The sequence below is a fragment of the Aulonocara sp. 'chitande type north' Nkhata Bay genome, linkage group LG7 (genome assembly GCF_057382095.1).
Source record: "Aulonocara sp. 'chitande type north' Nkhata Bay isolate Kocher_YH1m ecotype deep benthic linkage group LG7, A_spYH_male_GT1.1, whole genome shotgun sequence".
In the NCBI taxonomy this organism is placed as follows: Eukaryota; Metazoa; Chordata; class Actinopteri; order Cichliformes; family Cichlidae; genus Aulonocara; species Aulonocara sp. 'chitande type north' Nkhata Bay.
In genome coordinates this window covers 35,877,292-35,899,665 of record NC_141350.1, presented here as the reverse complement: position 1 = coordinate 35,899,665, position 22,374 = coordinate 35,877,292, and the positions used below count along the sequence as shown (strand labels likewise).

The following is a 22,374-nucleotide window of genomic DNA, read 5'->3' as shown; positions in this document are numbered from 1 at the left end:
TTCGCGATTAAAAAATGACTTTGTGCGGCGGCGTTCCCACCGCGAGCAGAACTTCGGTTCAAAAACCGCTGTTTTTGAACACTTCTGTTTACTTAAGCATTTTTATGGGCTTACTTTGAAACAAAGTGCGATTGAATGATTATTGTTATGTGTTGCCTTGAATTCGGCTATGCTGTCTGTTAGACAGTGGTTTTTCTTTATTGTTGTTTTTGTATTGTTTGTAGCGAACGCTACTGGAATGTATAGATTAAGCTACGTAGCCAAGATGATTAATGATTTAACTGTTGTACATTGATTGATGATGATTTATGATTTGCATTGTTACCTAGACTTGCAGAAGAATATATTTGTTTACCGGTACACTGAATCGAACTTGATGTGCTAATGGACATTTTTCTGACCTACAGGTCAGGTTTTTTTCCCCCTTTGAATTGATCTTCTTCATATTGAAGTGGCGAGCCGGTAGGACCATTCTTTGTTTTCCCCTCTTTCCCCCCACTTAGCCGTCTTTGGATTACGGACATATTTCCCATTGTATGAAGCTGGACCCTAAGGAGGAATACCTTAAAAGTGAACTTTAAAAAGAAAAGGACCAAAAAAAAAAAAAAAGGGACTCTTAGCAAAAGGACTCTTGCACAGAAAAATCACAGCATTGATTTATTATTTAATTGTGGACATTTACGTTGTGTGTTGTGTTAATTATTTTGTTCCATTTCCCCTTTCCCCTATTTATTCAATATATTTTTGGTACAAGACATTGCAGTTTTTGGTCTCATCATTGACCCCATCTAGGCTCCATAAAGAACTATTTCTTCTGCGCGTCAGTCAGTAAATTCATCCATTGACATAAACTAGTCCTTTAATAACTTAGCGTTACAATTACATTAGTCTTGATACAGCCTCTGCCACCACATCAGATCAATTGCTCTGGGCTCCTTTGATCAGCTTCATCACCTAGTGGGGGTGGGGGGGTCATAGTTTGGTCCCGCCTTCACTGTTGTGATTGGTGTGGGGGTAGGGACAGGCTTAGGGTGTCGGGGGGTTCCCCGGAGGCATCTTTCTTGGGGGGCTCAACCCGGGGTAGCGGTCATGTCCAATTAGGGGCTCTGTTGGCTCTCAGGTGACTGTTTCCTCGTGGCTGCGTGCAGCGGGGCTAGGGGAGGGTCTGTGCTGACGGACATGGGTTACTAACCTGGTAGCCTGGCTGCCCCTGGGTGGGTCCGGGATGGGCGTGAGGTTCTGGGGGTGCTCCGTCTCTGGGCTGGGGCCCTGGCCGGGCCTCGGGGGCTTGGGTCCTGGTTGGTGTGTTGCCGGGGTTGTGGGTGCATGGGGGCCCATCCCTGGCGCGGGGTGCCGCCGGTGCGTCGAGCCACCTGGGGGGCTCTTCAACTGGTGGGGGAGGTTGTCACATCTTTCTTCTCTTCAGGAACTCTCTCTGCAGGAGGGGGAGATACAGGAGAGGTGGAGGAAGATCTCAGCCTGGGTGTTTATTGTCTTATGTAGTCTGGAAGAGGAGTGGATGGTGGGGTGGGTGCAGTTTTCTCTGGTGGGGTTGGGTGGACTGTCCCGGGCTCTGTGGGGCCGGGCGGCGCTGCTGCACTGGGCCCCGGTCTGGATGGGCCTGGGCCCCTTTCCCGGGCGGGTCGCGGAGTATGGGGGTGCCTACTGGGGTCAGCGGGGGAGCTGGCCCCAGGGAGGGGTCACTTGCCCCTCCCTTCCTTCCCTCCCCATCTCCAGCTGCCTCCCTCTTCCCGCTCCACCACAACCACCCACACATGCAGGACCTTGGAGTAGGGGTATGTCACCAGGGTGCAGAGGAGGCTACCCCCCCCCCCCCCCCCCCCCCCCCCCTGTCCCCTTCTGGCTGCCTCTGCCTCAATTTTATCCTACAACTTAGACATTCACATTACTCACACTCACGGGCGCGTCACTGCAACTCCCCCTGGCTTCTGCTCCGCAGCTGCTGAGTGAGCCCTCATCTGGGACTCTCCTCAGCTCTTTCCGGGACAGTGGTGCGGCTGCCCCTCTGTTGGTCTTCCTTGGTCTCTTGTGTTCTGGGGGCCTCTGGATGTCTGGAGTTTTGATCTCCTCCATACCTGCTTGATGCCCTGGAGGACGGGGCAGTGGCCCCCCCACACCCTCTAGCAGATTATTACATGAAGGAACCTTTTAAAAACAAGCGCGTCCATGCTCACAGGTGTACACACGGGTGATCACACCCACAAACTACACCCTTTTTGGCTCCTACCTCAAAGCACACTGTGTTCTGTTGATCTTATGTGCTGCACAATAATGTTTAATATTTAGTATTTACTGTCATATTCCCATATATCATTGTGATGTTGCTTATTCTATTACTCTTGTTCTCTTCTGCTTGTTTTCTTTTTTCTTTCTCAACAGGTGACCCAGGTGATCGATAGATGCATTTTTTTTATTTTTTTTTCTGCCCATTCTGTTGGTTTTTGTCTTTTGCCCTTCTCCCCCGTCCCTCTTCTCAGCTGTCTCTCTTTCCCTCTTTCTTTCTTCCCTTTCTTTCCCCCAGTCAAGTCTGTCCCGTATTCAGCAAGTGAAAATAAAATAAACAATAAAAGGTGAATCAAATGGACCATTACGGCAAGGCTGGGATGGTCAATTTGGTAAAGTAAATCCGTTGGGCATCTTTCTTTGCCTTTTAGACAACAATTCTGATGGCAAAAGAGCCAAACGGGACAGGCAAAAAAAAAAAAAAAAAGAGGCTGAAAAAAGCTTGTATTTATAGTGTTGTTATGGGATTTTAAGTTGTTTAAAATGAATTTATAAGTACACACCACTGTGTACTTATAAATTCAGTGGTGTGTACTTATAAATCACAACAAACATTGTGAAGTCTGCAGACAACACAACTGTGGTTGGTCTCATCACTGACAATGATGAGTCTGCCTATAGAATGGAAATGGAGCAGCTGGAAGTGTGGTGTAGATCCCACAAGCTCACCATCAATGTGGACAAAACAAAGAAGATGGTGATCGATTTCATAAAGTCTGGCAGAGATCACCACACAGACCTCATCATAGATGGTGCTGCTGTCGAGAGGGTCAGCAGTGTTAAGTTCCTGGGTGTACACCTAGCTGATGACCCGTCCTTTTCCATTAACACCGCAGCAGTTATCAAAAAAGCACAAAGCGTCTCTACTCCCTCAGGAGACTCAGAAAAGCAGGATTCTCCACACTTCACCTCACACCATTGAAAACATCCTAACACAAAGTTTTACATATTGGTTTGACAATTGCAAGTCCTATGGGAAGTGTCAACTCAATAGGATTGTTAAGACTACCAGGAGGATTGTTGGTGTCCCTCTCTCGTCTCTGGAGGAGATCTACAAACAGCACTGCATATGCAGAGCTATCTCCATCATCAGAGACCCCCACCACCCCTCGCATAGCCTGTTCTACCTCCTGCCGTCTGACAAGAGGTACAGGAGCATCAGCTGCAGAACCACCAGGATGCTGGAAGGGTTCTTTGCACAAGCTGTGAGAGTGATAAACAGACTGTGCCCCCTCCCCACCCACTCAGCTATTCACACAGCTACACTATGAGGTCCACAAAGGGACTGTAATGCCCCCGCACGCATGCACACAGACACACAGACTACCTAATTTAACCATCCCTTTCTGTGAAAGGACTGCTTCTACCTACCCAAATGAATGTGACTTGAGTTTGTTTTATAACTTAGATTTTATGTCATTTATCCATACCCATTGTTGCAATTTTTTACTGCTCTTTTTAAGCTTATTCTTTTTTAAACTGTATTGTTTATTGCACTGTAGACGCTGGCGAGAAACACTATTTCGTTTTTGCCTAGGTTACACCATACAAAATGACAATAAACTTCTTGAGTCCTGATTTTGAAAGGCTACCGGAACGTCATGCGTGCTGAAGTGTTTCCGCCCGGAGTTATTTTGGACTTGAACACATGCTCGTACGGCTGTTGGTGCAGGAGTTAGATGTGTTTTCTTTCGTGTTCTTTTTGGCTAAAGTAGTTGGTTCATTACATTACTCTTAATTTTTAGTCAGCTAAGGAGTCAGTATGGCGGATATGAGGGACGCGAAGCTGGATTTTACTCTCAAAGAGCTGACGTTTCCCGCCGAACACGAGGATGTCCCGGGAAGCTCGTCCACCGTGGAGCTCCAGGACAAGAAGTTGGTGTGTGTGGAGTATCCGGGGGTCTTCAGCAGCGCGGACAGGATGCTGGCCACTTTGGGTGGTGAACAAAAAGTAACAAAAGTAAGCGGAAAGTAAGCTGGGACACAGATCAGTCTCGGGCTTTTATTTTGAAAACCATTGTGTCGGCTAATGAGCGCATAGAAAATATATTTTCATTTTTTTAAACATTGTAACTTAAATACATCGCTTTATTTGATGTATCGCTTTATTTACTTGGTGTTTTAAACTATATCAGTTACAGTCTTTCAGCATTTTGTAATTCAAGTGGTCTGTGAGGAAAATCGGGATCTTTTCAGGCTTTGGATCAGCGCTGTAAAACGCATTTTAGGGCTGGGTCTCCTATACAGTTCCAGTTTAAAATCAAGCTGGCCACACCTCCCTATAATTTACTCTTTCTATATTAAATGTAAAGACGTAAACGTGTGTCCTGAAAACCTCCACATTTTCACATGTAATGAACCATCTACACCTTGATAGTACATGGTTGGACCCCCTTTTACCTTCAGAACTGCTTTAATAGTTTGTGCCATACATTAAACACGCTGCTGGATATAGTCCTCAGAGATTTTGGTCCATATTGGTATGATAGCATCACACTGTTGCAGATTTGTCAGCGTCACATTCATGATGCAAATCTCCTGTTGCACCACATGCAAAGCTGCTCTTTTGGATTGACTTCTGCTTACTGTAGAGCCCATTTCAGTGCAGTGAAACCAATTTTAGATGATCTTTGAGCTTTGTGACATGGACCGTCACATCAGAATCTTGCCGGAGACAGTTTTCCAGTCATCTGTTGTTCAATTTCTGTGACAATGTGTGAACCATAACCTCAATTTCCTGTTCTTAGATGATAGTAGTGGCATCAGGTGTGGTCTTCTGCTCCCATAGCTCATTTGCTTCAGAGTTCGATGTGTTTTGCATTCATTGATGCTCTTCTGCAAAACATGGTTGTAATGAGCAGTTGTTTGAATTACTGTTTGAGTTGCTGCCATGTGATTGGCTGATTAGATGAGCAGTTGAACACAACCAGTGAGTATATGTGTATGCATATAAAACATGAGCCTAAGTAAAAAAAAAAAAAAAAAAAATCCTATTTTTCAACTCCACTAAAATTTGCCAGTCATCAGAAGGTATTATTCCCTGTTAAATGAGTTTGATGCCTTAATGACTGAACCATTAACAAAACAGATGAAGGGCAGCCTGAGATATTTTAAGAAGAAAAAAAGATTCATTGCAACAATGTGTCTGAGCTTTTCCTCATTCAGTACATGCAACACGCAGCACCTGTATAAAAAAGGCCAAAGCCGACTGTACTTCCTCAGGAGGCTGAGGTCTTTCAACATCTGCAGGAAGCTCCTGAGGATGTTTTACCAGTCAGTGGTCGCAGGAGTCCTTTTCTATGGCGTGGCGTGCTGGGGGAGCAGCACAGCAAAGAAGGACTCATCCAGGCTGGAGAAACTAATCAGGAAGGCTAGCTCTGTGGTCGGCATGAAGCTGGACACTCTGGTGACAGTGGCAGAGAAGAGGACCTTAAAGAAACTGATGGACATTATGAACAATGCCGGGCATCCTCTGCACACGGTCGTAAACAATCAGAGGAGCCTATTCAGCGACAGGCTGCTTCTCCCAAAGTCAAAAACCAACAGACTTAAAAACTCCTTTGTCCCACACGCCATCAGACTGTTTAACTCCTCACTGGAGGGGAGAGGGAGGGGAAACAGGAGGACAAAGGAGGGGGGAACAACTGAGTTGTAGGGGCTTTTCTACACTGTGCAATATTTGCAATATTTGGTTTTTGTTTTGTTTTTATTCTTATATTTGACTGTGCAATAATCACTGTGCAATATACTCACTCAAATGAGCAATCCTGTTTATCCATATTGTATATTCTGTATCTATATATGTGTATATATGGTGTATTTATGCTTATATCCTTACTCTCATTCCCCTTAATGTATCTGTAACTTGCAACTTCTTTCGGTGCTTTGCTACTGGAAACTGAATTTTCCGGAGGAACCCACCCGAGGGATTAATAAAGTTTCATCTAATCTCTAATCTAATCTACATCTGCTGAATGAGGAAAAGCTCATTCATGACCACCAGAACCTAGGATCACAGTGGAAAGGCAATAAACTGTAACACCAGTTGTTTTTCCATCTTTATGATTATAACAACAACATTTTAACATTTTTAACCTTCCAGATAAAAAAGCTGTCACGAAGGGAGGAAGGCCATTCGTAAATTGTTACCCAAACAATTAGCACAAATTATTAGAATTATTTTGCCTTTTACCTTCTTTAGCTCCAATCCTTTGAAGACTTTCTCATGAGCGCCCTCTCCTGCAACCTGGCTTAATTACAGCCAGGTGCACTGGCTCCCATAGGTTGAAACAGAGAAATTTGAATGCTGTGCTCCACTGAGATACACAAATAACAAGTTGGTATTTAAATTTCTTTGAAGTTTAAATATTTCATAAAACATATGAAACATACGTTCCTGCCCTTGGTTGTAGCTTTGTGGGATTGGAGGGGAGAGCTGTTTTATTTAAAATGTATTGTCTATTTTGCATGTTAAATTGTTTTTTTTTTTGTGGGTAATTAACTGATACTCAAATCTTTCTCACTTTTGTGGTTAATACCTGTACCCTTTATTTCCCATTAATCCCACAGACCTATTCCAACCCCAGCAAGCGTCTCGAGCTGCGTTACCGGCCCCAAGACCCTTTCTGTCACTCACTGTACGGAAACCGCGTCTCATCAGGCAACCTCCTCCTCAGAGTGCGACGGCGGGCGCGAAAAAATGACCCCAAGGATGCTGAAATCCACATGGACATGCTCGGAGTCATTGGAACCACATACAAATTCACGGGTGTGTCTCTCAGTTATCCACCTGTAGCATAATAAAGTGTTAATTTTGTTCGCCTTTGGTCCTCTTTCAATGTTTGGTTTCACTTTTTTAAGAATCTCTAATATTTATTCGTTCCTCATACAGTTTATACGTAATTTAGTCATGATGATCTTACCGATGTGGCATCTTGATCATGTTAAAAGTGAGAATTTAAACAATCAAAGGAAATCCAGTTTGACTGATGCTGTACATGTTTACTACAGTGCCCTCCAGTGGCCAAATGGCAGATTTATTTATTTACTTTTTGTTTTAGACAACTTAGGAAGATTGCTTCAGACATCAAATGCCAGCACATGAAACAAGGAGATGAAATATGAAGATTATCGGTGCAATTTATTGGGCGCAGAATTTCTTTTTTTTTTCTTTCAATGAAATTCAGTAATGGGGGGTCACATCTGTGGGAATTATATTATATATTGTCTTGACACGGGGACCCTCCCATGATCTTACCAAACATCATATTAACTTGTTTTAGGCAGTGGTTTCTGGCATGCCACACTTCTGAAAGCGAAAAATGTCCATGCCCTCAATCCCTTTGTCTTAAATTCCAGCATGGCAATGCTTTCTGTCACAGGGTGGTTTGATCTCAGACAGAAGATGACAGCGTATCAGAAAAAGTACAAATAATGCAAGTGACAATGTTTGTTCTGATGTTTGCCGTTTGCAGGGCTGGCAGACTTCCAGTGCCTCGCTGTGCATTCAGAAGGTGGAAAACATACGTCTTTGTATGACAAAATCATCCTCCGCAAACCCGAGAGTCAAGAGTTCTTTGAGCAGCCCATGCCTTACTTTCTCCCCCCACCCATCTTCTCACGCCTCGACAGTCCCGTGGATTATTTCTATCGGCCTGACGTCCATCTAAAGTTAGTAAACCACTGTAAACCCCCAAACAGCAATATTGGGAAGCCTTTATCGATCTTTAGTTTCAGGGTGATACCTATAATATTTCACCTCTTTTTTGCGTTTGTAGCCAAATGCCAGGTGACAGTAAGAATTTCATTGGTTTAAATCGCGCTGGCCGGCCCCACAACGCCATTTTTGTCAGCTTCACTGATCCCGTCGTGCCTGCAGAGTGCCTCGAGGCAGCTAAAGTGACCTGGAAGCGAATCTGCATGAATGAGTGTGACAAGAAGGCTGAAGAGCAGCTGAAAAAGGTGTGTCCAGCACTCAGCCACACTCTGATTGCAAGGGTCACTAGTTGATAAGCGCAGGAACTGAGGGGAGATTGCACAGCTGTATTTACATCTGCTCGGACACTTTGAAAACTCTGTCTTGTTGTGTTTTTTGGCTCACAATCTGCATCTACTGGTATTTTTGTTCATTTTCCATCACCTGATTTCAGAAGCGCAGGTCAACCAACAATAATCAGCAGTTTTCTCTCCAAAATAGCAAAATGTTACAAGGCTATCTTTTATATAATGTTACATAAATATTGCTTTCCATCATGTTTGGTTATTATCTAATCTCAAAATACTTTGCACCTAGATGTTTGAGAGCCGGCCCATCTGGTCACGGAACGCAGTCAAAGCCAACATCAACCTCCACCCTGATAAACTGAAGCTGCTGCTGCCCTTCTATGCCTACTACATGGTGAGGTTATCAACGACTTCACTCAGGTGTTTTGAAATATTGAAATTTTAATTAAAAAAATCTGCTGTACTTACTCAGTCTGCCCTAAAATCTTAGAAATGTCTGTGTTTGCTTCCATTTTAATCAAATACCAGTGATATTGTCATGAATAAGAATGTACACTTATACAACTGTGTAGTGAATGAAATACTTAAAAAGACAAATTTAACCTATTAATATTTAATTTACTGCATAGCAATAAGCAGAATTTATATTTGTAGGGTGAATTTAAGCTTAGAGGTAATTTAGCTATAATAGTTTACTTTACATTTCCCTATTTGGCTAAAAGTTTAGCCATTGGTTTAAGGCTATGACTTATTTAATATGACACTGAATAAGTAATATCCATTTACTATACAACATTGAATCAAGTCAAAGCCTAAAATGCCACAAGTCCTAAAAAATAAATGCTCAAAAGTAATAAAGATTACTAGATTACATGCTTTTGTTGATATTATTATGTCCATCTGCTGGATGAGAGACTTGTGCAGTCTCTCATTTCCTGTAAAAAGAGATTAACATAGGTAGACTTTTTGTATGTAGGTGACAGGGCCGTGGAGAAGCCTGTGGGTGAAGCTCGGCTACGATCCCCGAAAGACCCCAGAGGCCAAAAAATATCAGATGCTGGATTTCAGGATCCGTTGTAGCTCCAAGCACGGTGAGAGCAGGATTTCTCCGTTTCTGTTGAAACTTTTTCTACATTTAACATCAGCGTTTGTGTTTCAAAAGGGCAAAAAACAAACTTGAGCAATTTAGTCATTTTGCAAAATCAGCTAGTTTGTTATGATGAGCATTTTTGATTTCATTTGTTCCCATTTTTAGGCTACTTGCTATCCAACATACCAATAAAAGCCAAGAGAAGCTCCCTGAACTACAGTCTGCCAAACACATTAAACAAGTCGGGTAAGTGTTTTAGAAGTATGGAGGATAATGCACACAAATATTATTTGTGAGCCTATCAGAGCCTCTGATTTGCACATATATTCACACAAAAGGGAGAGCGGTGAGTGCAGTGTATGAATTGTCAAGACTCAAGTGTTTTAAAAGTAACCTTGTTACTAAGTTAGTAAATGAAGTCATTGCTCTATTCAGTGTTGTGCTGTCCTTTTTTCCCCAGCACCCCAGCCAGCTAGTGTGATGGATCTTCCCACTCAGGAGGGTCCCAGCAGCAGTCGAGATCCAGCTCCAGTCACATACCAGCTGAAGGTCAGTGACCATTATCAGAGCAAACATGCCAGATGTTTTAAGCACACACACCTTCTATAGTTACAATATCAGGCTTTAAAAAAACATTTTTGATAACACTTATATTTAGGCTTGATGAGGTACGCTTCCCATGATGTACTTCTCCTTCATTCCCCTCATTTTACTCCTCGTGTTTTTATAAGCCTCTGTTGATAGTCAGTAGGTTTTGTCTGCTCTCTCAGAAGTTGTGTTTGGTGCTGCTTGTTAATTGTTTTTTATATGTTCATATTTTCCGTTATATTGTTCCCCATCCAGTCAGAGCCTTGAACCTAGTTTTTCTGCCGTGTCTTCCTGTTAAACAAACCTCTTGCAGGATGGGGAGGGGATTTTTCATTTTGAAATTCTCTCTATTTTTGTGTCTTTAGAATATAAAGCACTGTGAGGTGACCATTGTTGTAAACTGGGGCTTTGTAAATAGAACTAAATTGAACCCAACATGAATTAAAGCTCTCCTTCTTCATGGGACCCTGAGTATTCTTCTAGAAGCATGCTTAAAAAAGAATATATGATGGGATGAATTTCATGATTGTATGGCCAGAGTTTACAGTATTGTGCAAAGGTCTTGAGTCTGAAGCCATGCCTTATTTCTTTACATTTCGCTTGAAATACATACAGCATTTAAAGACTGAAACAGCTCTGGGGAGGCCAATCCATGACATGATTTTCTATCCAGGTATTCTTTTACTGTTTGGAAGTGGGTCGGGGATCATGCTGAAAACCGAACTGCTGTCAGTTGGATACTTTCCAGATCCCACTGCATGTTGGATTAAAATCTAAACACGCATTTCTGTGTTTATAATTCAGTCAGTTTTGACAAGACACCACTGGCTGAAATGCAGCCCCAAATAATGACAGAGACGCCACCGTGTTTTACAGATGACACTCAAAAGGAAATGAGGGGTGGATCAAAACTTTAGCCCAGTGCTGTATATTCTGTTCATTTATTGAAATCTTTTTTTTTTTCTTTTTTTGAACACATTGACATTTCTATAGCATGATAGTGAAAATGCCTGAAGCTACAAAGGCATTTAATGACAGTTTAAATGCAAGCTGTCTTGCAAAAAAAGTAATGGAGAAGCTGTCTGTGTCCTCTGTTTCATCTCCACAGGAATCATCCTACATTTTCAGAGAGGGCATGCTGCCTCCTCACAGACAAATGTTTTACCAGGTCTGTGATTTGGATGTGGAAAGGTAATACACAGTAATGTTCATAACGGTCATATCTACTCGCATCTGTCATCATTTTTCATCTAAATAAAGTTGATCAAACTGATGTCTGGGTTTTCCACAGGTCCTTTCACCTAACTCCTAAAAATGTTGTTATCTAAAGATTCTCAAAGAGTAGATTTAACTGCTTTTCAGATATATTTTGTATACTCCGAAGTGCTGGCTGTTTCTGTTTTTGGTGGGATAAGAGAAGATAGCAAGATGTGCTAATGTTAATAGGGAGGAAAACATGAATGTACGATTCTGTGAAATTATTTTTTATGAATACATAACAGGAGCAACAATGAATAAGATTTTATTATTTTAAAGTATCCAGTGTAGCATTTTAATTATCTGGTGGATTTATCAAATATGTCGTGGTTCCATTAGAATGACTAATGTAAGCGTTTGCCATTTTGCAGCATCCAAAAGGAGATCGAGCAGAACAACGGAAACGAGCAGCACTGTGACGAGCGTGACGGCTGGTGTGTCGTTGGCACCACAGACAAGCTGAGGGACATGATCTCAGCCATGATCAAGGCGGTGATCAGAGCGCAGAAGCCAGGTAAGGAAAAAGTTGTGACGCTTATTACTGTGTAACCGCCTTGATCATTAGAGTATGTTAACTTGACACAGTGTGCACCCAGAACTTGTTTTACTTTTACTCCAAATCATGCCCTGCTTTTAGTTTAGTTTCTCACCTGATAGTTTTCTTTGCTCTTCTCTATTCATTAGCTGCAAAGTTTTTTCCCTCTAAGCCTACTTATGACCAGCAGCTACTCCAGTTACATAGTCTAGTTTTAAGTAAAAGAGTGTGAACAACAACTGGATGGACTGAACTATGTTCAGATATTAACGTTAGTCAACCGGTGGTCCAACTGAGATTGCAGCCCAGGCACCTTTGCTGGGCACCTTTCTCTTTCTGTCACTATCCAATATCTGCAAAATGCCAACAATAAATCTTTAAAAAAAAAACATCCATGTTTCGAGCAAAATTGGTTTTAGCAGCTCTTGTTATCCATTAATGTTTTCTTTGATAGTAGGTCAACTTTTTATGTTTTTGGTTCCATGATTGGAGTCACAATTCCTGCAGAAACATTGATGCCCTGCGTTGTTCTAATAGAAAAATGCTAACATGCTACCCTAAAAATAAACCTGTTTGTTTGTGCACTAACATTTTGAAGCACTGATTATGGATTATCATGACAAACCAAAACTCATAGACAAAACTTAACAATGACTATTTTCAGTATTTGAAGTAAATGAGTCATGAACAAGACCACCTGGCACCCACTTTTTACTTTTTGGTTTTGGCTTTTTGTTCTGTTTGTCCTTCAGTGCTGCCGGAATTACCCAAAAGACGAAGACGTAAAGGCCAAAGCGTAAAAGATGTTTATGCAGAGGAGGAGGAAGATGAAGTGGGGGAGTATGAGAATAGGGAGGATGAAGAGGAGGATGAGGAAGATGAATTTCAGCCATCTGAAGGAAGTGAAAATGAGATGGAGACCGAAATTTTAGATTACATGTAACACAATAAAACCACGTGTTGACATAAATTTGACTGTTAATATGTTGTGTCATCAGTTTCTTTAAAAATGTGACCGTGTAAATAAAGAAATTATGTTCTTTTGAAAGGTTTGTGTAATAGTTGTGTTCCCTTTGCTGTTAATGTAGAGAAACCGTTTGTGTTTGCGTTTAAATTGACATTTTTGTTAGTTACAGTATAACTGGAGTTCACCATGGACACAAATAAAGGTTCAGTTTTTCTGACCAAATAACATTCATAACCAACATTAAAAATCGCCAGATGCCATGTCCTGTTGTTGTGGTCTTCCTCCTTTAGGCGTATTAAATTAAAGATTTAAAAAAAAGATAGCAAAGTAACTAATAAACGGGTAATTACTTAAAATTTGCAACAAACGACTACAAATTGAATTTTGAATTTTCGACCGTAAGGCCCAAAATTGAGATTCAAACCAAACAACACTGTTCCAGTCTCCTGTTTTAAGTTTTTTTTGTTTGTTTGTTTTTACTGAACAAGGCACTCAGAAAGTACATGAATAAAATATTTAGAGTGTTCAATTTGAACTATGAACTGCAAAACACTGAAGAACAACATGAACTTTGGTCCTGTACTTGTACTGTTTTTGTGGATCTCTTTTTTTTTCTAAATATGTTCAGGCATTTTGGGTAAATAGAGGAGCCCCAAAAAGCAGTTTCTCTTAAGCTGTAGTCAAAGACACTCCTGACACTTCTGCTGGCAATTCAGATAAATGTGAGAAGGCTGACACTCCTATTTGTTACAGATTCAGCAGAGAAAAGCAGCTCGCTGGGTGCGCAATGCCAAGAAAAAAAGCTCAATTCAGTTCATTTTTGTCCCAGTGAAACTCCCAGTGTTTCTGACGGAGAGTAAGTGGGGCTTGTGTCTAGACACTCAGCCTGAGGAATAAGTGAAGCGTTTTAGGGCGAACGTTTTGGCACCACGCGCGCGGCTTTCAGCCATCCAAGCAAAGTGCCGTTTAGGACCTGGTCCTGATGACTTCATCTCCCGCTCCTAGAAATAAACTCTTTTAGCAGCAAATATCACAATCACGTTAATTCTTGTCCTGAAAGTGAAACTCTTACAAATACATATGCATGAGACCAGCCACCAAAACATCTCTGTTCACAACTTTCAGTCATAAAACTGACACTGTGGCGTTCTAGTAAATCCAGCAGCTTTCCAATGTCAAAAGCTGGTTTTGTGGTGCTGCTGCTGTCAGTTCATGTGGCCCTGAATGTTCCTTCTTTTTTAAAATTTTAACCTTTGAAATTAAGGAATATTTGGCTGTTCTTGTTTATACGACCAACACTGAAAAAAAGGGGGGTTGAACACGTTATGGTGAAGTCACATGCATGTTTTGTAGTCTATCTTCTGTATAGTTTTCACCCTGTTAAGGAGATACTAGTGTAAGGCTGTTCTGATTCTCAGCATACGCCTTGTCTTTTCCTTTGCAATTCTCCTGCCCACTTTTCCTTTCCAAGCCAAGTGGTTAGAGGTTAAAGGTTAAGGCAAGACACAGTCTGAGTATCAGATGATAAGTAAGGAAAAACAGATATATATTGTGTCATGGTATTCCTTTTTTAATACACTGACTGTTTTTGAAGTTTTTGAAGTATTTAAACTAAATACAAGCCAAACACAATATTGGTGGCATCTGCACCTCCAGATATTCTTTAGATGTAGAGAAAACCTGCAAATAGAAGAAGTGCAGAACATAAAATAAAAAGAGACTATTTTTCTTTTTTTTCCCCAAGAAAGATTTTAATAACACCAGTTAACTCCAGCTAATTTTCACGAGTATGTATCGGAATTAGTTTTTCTGTTGACTAAGAATAAAAGTATTTGTGCTCCTTGTTTATCATTTGTAATTTTATTGTATATTTATAAATAATTATAAATAGCTTACCTACTTATTAGAGCAGACATTAAAAGAGATGTCTCATTGTAACAGGGCAGCCCTTAGCGGCTGGAAACACAGTGAGACAGACCAAGGCAAGTGTAGTGGAACAAAGTATTTATTTGCTATATGGCTCTCCTTACAACAATTAACTTGTCGAGCTTCTTCACAGCACAAAAATCCATCCTCTAATGACAACTGGCAGCCTTAAATATGTTCAGCTGTCACAGACTTAACCATTATTCCACTCTCAGGTAAATTCTTAAATCCCAACCTTCCACCACAGTATACAATATATCAATAAGAATAAATAAATACATAAATACATTTTCACATTTACATATTAATAAATACTTCACACTTTAATGTTACACCAAACCCAATATTATAAAAACCCAGAAACCCAAGCACAAAAAGATTCACCACACTCTTTACCCATGGTCTCTCCCGGAACCTTTAAATGGTGTCTGGACCCCCGGGGAAACATTTGCCCAAACACCTTGAAGAGGACACAGGCAAGAAAGGTGAGTAATCATTAACTTACAAACACTTATTTGCAACACTTTTCCCTAGATTTCACACACACATTTGCATTAGTTTTCCTTATTGGTAAACCTTAATCACAATCTCAATCACCATTCTTCTCTCCTGACAGACAACCACCACATTCCTTGATGAGGAGCAGCTGTGCAGGATCTGAAACAAGGCCACCAACTGATTTTAAAATTCCCAATAAATAGTCAATAAATATTTAAACTTCTTGTGTGCAAATCCATGCTTAAAGTGCAATGCTACATAAAGTGCTTGATAAGGTGCTTTTAATAAAGTGAAAGGTGTGCTCTAAAGTGCTATACAGACAATACAATATAAATAAATGCAGTAAGGGAGTCCTCTTCCTTACACTCATGATAACTACCATTAACCATTCTTTTTAGTCGATTTTGGTTTTCTAGTTAAATGTGGGGAAGTTTGGGGGAAGATGTAGTGTATACAAGGTGGTTAAATATTATTCAACAGTGAGAAAACCAGGGGCCACGGACTCCACGTTGGTCAGATGTTGTGCAATGTTGGTTCCTTTATAAAAGTCTGGCTGACAATCAGGGAAATTCTGACAGCTTGATCATGATGCTGAAGCTGGGGATTTTGTTTGCTGTTGCTGTTTTTCTGGAGACGGCCTCTGCAGCCTCTGTAAGTATCACATAAAATGTATTTTTCATGTTTACAGACTTTCTTTTGGATATCTCTAAAGGTTTCACTGTGCAGAATATGTTTCAAGTTCGGTTGTGCACTGATAATTCAGCTGTGACTGCGTGATTACAACATGTGTAATTTTGTTACACTAAGTGTTCAAATTGAAACATATTGTGCTCAATTTAATCAGTGTGGTAAAAAACCCAAACATCCATCTTTTTTTATGGCTCACATATTTAGTCCATTTATTGCCTTAATCTCTGTAGCTTGGCGTGGTGCAAACTGAGGGAGGGATGGTTGAGGGTGAAACAATTAGTCTTGGATTATCCCGTTCCATGGACATCTTCAAGGGAATTCCCTTTGCTGACATTCCTGGAAGGTTTGAGAAACCAAAGCGTCACCCTGGTTGGGGAGGTGGGTGGACAGCATTTTTCACTAGATTTGACCTCTTTAACAATTATGTTTGAAACTCACAGAAGCCTTTTCTGCTCATTTCCTTTTAAATATGTTTCATCTTCTGCTTGCAAAGTGAAATAAGTATTCGCTAAGGCCAGCTCTGTGTGAAGAAATATGTAATAATAACATACTTGATGCTTCATGGTAATCTTAAATGATAACACACTACTCTTTTAATGTGTGTTTCTGGTCAGGTGTTCTAAAGGCCACACAGTACAGAGACGAGTGCCTTCAGCTGAACTTCTTCCAGAATAGCTACGTAGGCAGTGAGGACTGTCTGTACCTTAACATTTGGGTTCCTCATGGCAGCTCAGGTAAAGACAGAAGCCAAAAATGTTTATATATTAAATTAGACCAGTGCTAACTGTCTTCATCCTTCTAGTATCTTCTGGTCTCCCTGTCATGGTTTGGATCTACGGAGGAGGCTTCATGATTGGAGGCTCCATGGGGCCTTACTACCTGGATAACTACATGTACTATGGAAAGGAGATAGCAGACAGAGGGAATGTTATTGTAGTGACACTTGGGTACCGTGTGGGACCTATGGGCTTCATGAGCACTGGAGATTCTGATTTACCTGGTAGGTACACACATCTTACAGAACCTGGTACATGCTGGACTGCCAATACAGAAATACTTCCATTTAAATAGTGATTCTTTCTACAAACTTGATTATATTTAATCCTCAGGAAACTACGGTTTGTGGGATCAGCAGGCCGCCATCGCCTGGGTGCACAGAAACATCCGCTCATTTGGAGGCGACCCTGACAACATCACCGTCTTTGGAGAATCTGCAGGTGGAGTTAGTGTTAGCTTCCAGGTGAGAGTATTTGTTCTTTTTCTGACCATCTATCCATAGGTGGAACTCATTTCAAAGCAGATAGTGAAATATGTATTTCTCCTGACATTCCACCTACAGACTCTCACTCCCCACAATAAAGGGATCATCAGGAGAGCCATCTCCCAGAGTGGGGTGGCACTTTGCCCCTGGGCACTCAACAGAAACCCTCGTAGGTTTGCTGAGGAGGTACATAGCAGCTTCTTTACATATAACCACTTTTCTTTTTTTTTTTTTTTTTGATCAAATAAGGAAATAATAATAGAAACATGCATAAAACATGGGGGTAATTACAGATAATTTGCACCCACTCTGCAGGTTGCTCGGAAGGTCAACTGCCCAACTGATAACAGAATGGCTTCCTGTCTGAAGATGACTGATCCTGGGACCCTAACAAAGGCGGGAACTGTGAATTTGCTCAGTTCACCTGATCGTAAGGACTACGTTCCACAAAACCCAATTTATACGTGATGAAAACAGTTCTGCTTAAATTACCCACCAAATTATATTCATACTAATTATTGCACAATTTCTGGCATATATATAATGATTTCTGATTGTGTGCATATCTTAGAGCCCCTTGTGTTGAACCTGGAGATAGCCCCTGTGATCGATGGTGATTTCTTGCCGGACGATCCTTCCAACTTGTTCCACAATGCAGCTGAAATTGACTACATTGCTGGAGTCAACAACATGGACGGGCATATGTTCACCAATTTTGATGTTCCATCAGTCAACCTTGATCTGGTTGTCACCCCTACGTGAGTTTGAGTGCTTTGATCAGCTTTGGAGTGATTTGGAATTGCATCATGAAACAATTTCAAACAACTTACACATCGCAAAACGGTAAACCATGATTTGGTGGCAGTAAGGAATTTTATCAGTTCTCTCTTTCTGATTGCAGTAACGATGTGAGGAGGCTTTTGGCTGCCTTGACAAAGGAGAAGGGTGAGTCTGGCCTGAACAATGCCTACTCCACGTATACCTCAAATTGGGGAAGTTTTCCCACCTGGGATACCATCAAGAAAACCATTGTTGATATTGAAACAGACTACATTTTCCTGGTTCCTACACAGGCTGCCCTTTATCTTCATGCTGACCATGCCACGTGAGAATGTGACCTTGAAATACAGATGTCACAGTTTATCTAATTAATTACTTACGAAATAAAAATACATATTTTTTTAGCAGTGGTGGAGTTATCATCACATTAATTTTCCTGTTCTTTTTGTCTCATCAAAGAACTGGTCGCACCTACTCCTACCTCTTCTCTGAGCCCAACCTTCTGGGCGGTCCTTTATTGCCCTACCCAAGCTGGATGGGAGCTGACCACGCTGACGACCTGCAGTACGTGTTTGGAAAGCCCTTCAGCTCACCACTTGTATACTGGCCAAGCCATCGCCGTGTCTCTGACTATTTGATCTCCTACTGGACCAACTTTGCCAAAACTGGGTATAATTCTGCAAACACAGATTTTTGCGTCAAAGAAATCAAACAACTGAATCACTTATTGTAATACAAATTAAAAACACATCAGTGATGTTTTCAATTTCTCTGATCAACAGAGATCCTAACAAGGGAGATTCAGCCGTGCCTGCTACCTGGCCAACATTCACCAGAAGTGGTGAAAAGTTCCTGGAGATCAATTCTGACATGAACCAGAATTACATAAGGCAGGAAATGAGGCTGCGTTATGTGCATTTCTGGACCAGCATCCTGCCCAGCCTTCCCACAGTCACCTCTGAATAAAGGGCATGTACTATTCACTGTGGACATGTGCAGACATGTAGATCTAAATAAAGTATCAGTATCAGTGCTAGTTCATGAAAAATAAACATATTAGAGAAAATATGGTTGTCTTAGTTTTATTTGATCAACTATCAGGGGTTTCTATAATGTTTTCATCATATCTATTATAATTCTTTCTTTTTGATTATATTATCCCTCTGTTCAGCACTTTGGCAGACACTTGATGTGCTTTAAATGTGCTAAATAAAGATGACTTTTGAATTTGCACCTGAAGCTCTAAATATGTGGAGACAAAAGGGCTAGCAAGCTAATGATAGCTTCATACCTTGCAAAGTTAGTTTAAGCACCCTTAGCTCAAAGGCCAGTTCAATTCAATTCAATTCATGTTGTTAATACAACAATATACACAGTATACAGCGAATCGAAATGCCATTTCACCCAAAGCCGCCCATGGTGCATTTATAAGAATATCAAAATATCTGCAACAGATATAAAACTAGAAATTACAAATAATAACTCACAAAATTTAAATAAAATGAAAAAGATAAAAAGGCCCTAATACTAACTATATCTATGTAAGATAAACAAGGACAGGACAAGAGACAATACAGCTCAGAGTGCTTTAACACTGGGTTAAATTTTCTACGGTTCCTCATATTTTTCTCTTCTTAAAAAGTGAAATGGTTCCTTTTTTTCTGTGTTTAGTGATTTTGTGGTCCCAGATACCGATCATGTCACCTCCCAATGCCCACATTCATAATGGGTATCTCACTCAGCAAATTTGGCCACCTCATCCTTAAAAGATAATTCACCTGTTATTATGTCACGAAGGGAGACAGCGATTTGACTTGTGTAAGAAATGTGTCAGCTAGTAGGATTTTATTTTCTCCTCCAGCGCCGGCAATATTAGCATCAAATGCATGATGCACATCTCTTATTCTAGCACATCCCAAAGGTGCTCAACTGGATTTAGGTTTTGTTTTTGTGGAGGCCATTTAAGCACATTGGACTCAATTGGAAACCAATTTGAGATGACCTGGGCTTGTAGTCTTTGGCCTGTAGAATACCCGACCAGAAACACACATTAAAAGAGTTGAATATTACATTTGAAAAAACATCAGGATACGTTATGTATATTAGTCTCATTGTGCTCCACCTGTGTGTTCAGCTGTCTTAGAGCAGTTCGATCCCGTTTCCCTTAAGGACCTGACCGCGATAGTTAGTGGCCTAAGATCATCACACTGCCCCTCTGATTCTCTTCCCCCGAGTCTGCTCAAAAACACTTTTAATATTGTTGGCCCTTTTATTCTGAAATTGATTAATACGTCCCTTACTACAGGCTGCGTCCCACTATGCTTTAAACAAGCTGTAGTTCAGCCTCTTCTTAAAAAACAAAACCTGGACCCAACTGTTCTGTCTAATTACAGGCCCATCTCAAAGCTTCCTTTTCTATCTAAAGTTTTGGAGAAAGTGGTCTATCTACAGTTGCAGGCACACCTCGATTCTAATATGATTTCAGAAAAATTTCAATCTGGTTTTAAATCATTACATAGCACTGAGACAGCACTTTTAAGGATTTTTAACGATATTCTCTTAACTATGGATTCTGGCAGCCCTGCTGCCCTTTTACTGTTGGACTTGTCAGCAGCTTTTGACACGGTTGACCACGACATCCTGTTATCACGGCTAGAATCGCATGCTGGCCTAAAAGGATCTGCCCTTCAGTGGTTTCGCTCCTACTTGACAGAAAGGTTCATTTATGTCAATATGGGCCCCCACAACTCCAAATTAGCTCCTCTTAAATACGGCGTTCCTCAAGGCTCTATTTTGGGTCCCGCCCTCTTCGCACTCTATTTGCTGCCATTGGGCTCCATCTTCTCGCGGTACAGCATTTCATTTCATTGCTTTGCGGATGATCTACAGATTTATCTACCTTTAAAATCAGGATCAGATCAACCGCAGCTCTTATTACGCTGCCTTGACGATGTTAAACAGTGGTTATCATTAAATTTTTTACAGCTAAATGAAAACAAAACTGAGGTTGTCATTTTTGGCAATTTCAATCATATCGACAGCACGTTGGGTACCCTCTCCTCGTATTGTAAAACACATGTAAAAAACCTCGGAGTTTACATTGATGGTTCTTTTAAATTGAATAAGCAGGTGAGTGCAGTAGTTCAGTCCTGTTTTTTTCAGCTAAGACAGCTAGCCAGGATAAAGCCATACCTTCCGGCTGACGTCTTCGAGCGTATCATCCACCTTTTTCTTACTTGCAGATTGGACTACTGCAATTCATTGTATTATGGCCTAGATCATGCCACCATCCATCGCCTTCAGATGGTTCAAAATGCTGCTGCTCGCCTGCTAACCGGTACTAAACGGAGAGAGCATATAACCCCAATTTTAGCCTCTTTACACTGGCTCCCTGTCCCCTACAGGATCCAATTTAAACTCTTACTTTTTGTTTTTAAGTCACTCAACGCCCGAGCCCCCCCCCTACTTGTCTGAGCTCCTCTCTGCCTATGCTCCAGGAAAACCCACGAGATCTAGTTCAAAACTATTGTTGTCCATTCCACGGACTAACCTCAAATCTCGTGGTGATAGATCCTTCTCTGTGGCAGGTCCCAGACTTTGGAATAGTCTCCCCTTTAATATTAGATCTGCTCAAACTCTTGAGCAATTTAAATCTTTACTAAAGACACACTTTTACGCTCTGGCTTTTAACACATTATGACCCAAGCATTTTGGATTTATCTGAATTAGTTAGTATTGTTTCAATTCTTCTATTCTATTGTTTCTATTGTTATTATTGTACTGAATTAGTTAGTATTGTTTCAATTCTTCTATTCTATTGTTTCTATTGTTATTATTGTATTACACTGTAGTTTTTAATTTTATTGTTATTGTTAAGCACTTTGTGCAGCATCGGCTGTTGGAAATGTGCTATATAAATAAATCTGACCTTGACCTTGACCTGACCTTTATCTCTTTAGCTGGTGCAGACCGAGGGCTTCAGCCTTCCCACAGTGGGCTCTGAAGAAGGAGCATGTGCTGTCCACTGTGGACATGTGCAGACATGTTGATCTAAAAGTATCAGTATCAGTGATAGTTCATTAAAAATTAGCATAGCAGAGACAAATATGGTTGTCTTAGTTTTATTTGATCTATTTGAATTTACACCTGAAGCTCTAAATATATATATGTGGAGATGCCAGGGCTAGCAAGCTAATGATAGCTTCATACCTAACAAACCTAAAAGTCAACTCCTCTGATGTTTGACATCAACAAGGCATTTTTCACCCAGAGAACTGCTGCTCACTGGTCATTTTCTCATTTTCAGACCATGCCTTTGAACCCTAGAGATGATTGTGAGGGAAACTCCCAGTAGATCAGCAGTTTCTGAAATAGGATAGCATCAACAACCAAGTCATATTCAAAGTCACTTAAATTGCTTTTCTTTGCCATTTGGGGGTCAGCAGGTCATCTGGACCATACATTCCTAAACGCAA

General features: G+C 40.9%; 2 protein-coding genes across 2 annotated transcripts; both read left to right on the top strand.

Moving 5' to 3' along the window:
• The first annotated feature begins 3,399 nt into the window (after positions 1 to 3,399).
• On the top strand, positions 3,400 to 12,996 carry gtf3c5 (general transcription factor IIIC, polypeptide 5). The gene is made up of 11 exons (XM_086300218.1): positions 3,400 to 4,264; positions 6,874 to 7,072; positions 7,779 to 7,974; positions 8,082 to 8,265; positions 8,597 to 8,701; positions 9,284 to 9,398; positions 9,563 to 9,643; positions 9,858 to 9,946; positions 11,094 to 11,176; positions 11,614 to 11,756; positions 12,530 to 12,996. Exons 1-11 carry the CDS (start codon positions 4,067 to 4,069, stop codon positions 12,718 to 12,720), a joined length of 1,584 nt encoding a protein of 527 aa, XP_086156344.1. The 5' UTR covers positions 3,400 to 4,066; the 3' UTR covers positions 12,721 to 12,996.
• A 1,825-nt stretch (positions 12,997 to 14,821) lies between these two features.
• LOC147325626 (bile salt-activated lipase-like) lies at positions 14,822 to 19,022 on the top strand. Its single transcript, XM_086300217.1, has 12 exons — positions 14,822 to 15,155; positions 15,287 to 15,819; positions 16,089 to 16,236; positions 16,473 to 16,592; positions 16,661 to 16,858; positions 16,968 to 17,098; positions 17,198 to 17,305; positions 17,435 to 17,549; positions 17,691 to 17,877; positions 18,021 to 18,224; positions 18,359 to 18,568; positions 18,682 to 19,022. Exons 2-12 carry the CDS (start codon positions 15,754 to 15,756, stop codon positions 18,863 to 18,865), a joined length of 1,671 nt encoding a protein of 556 aa, XP_086156343.1. The 5' UTR covers positions 14,822 to 15,155; positions 15,287 to 15,753; the 3' UTR covers positions 18,866 to 19,022.
• The last annotated feature ends 3,352 nt before the right edge of the window (positions 19,023 to 22,374 follow it).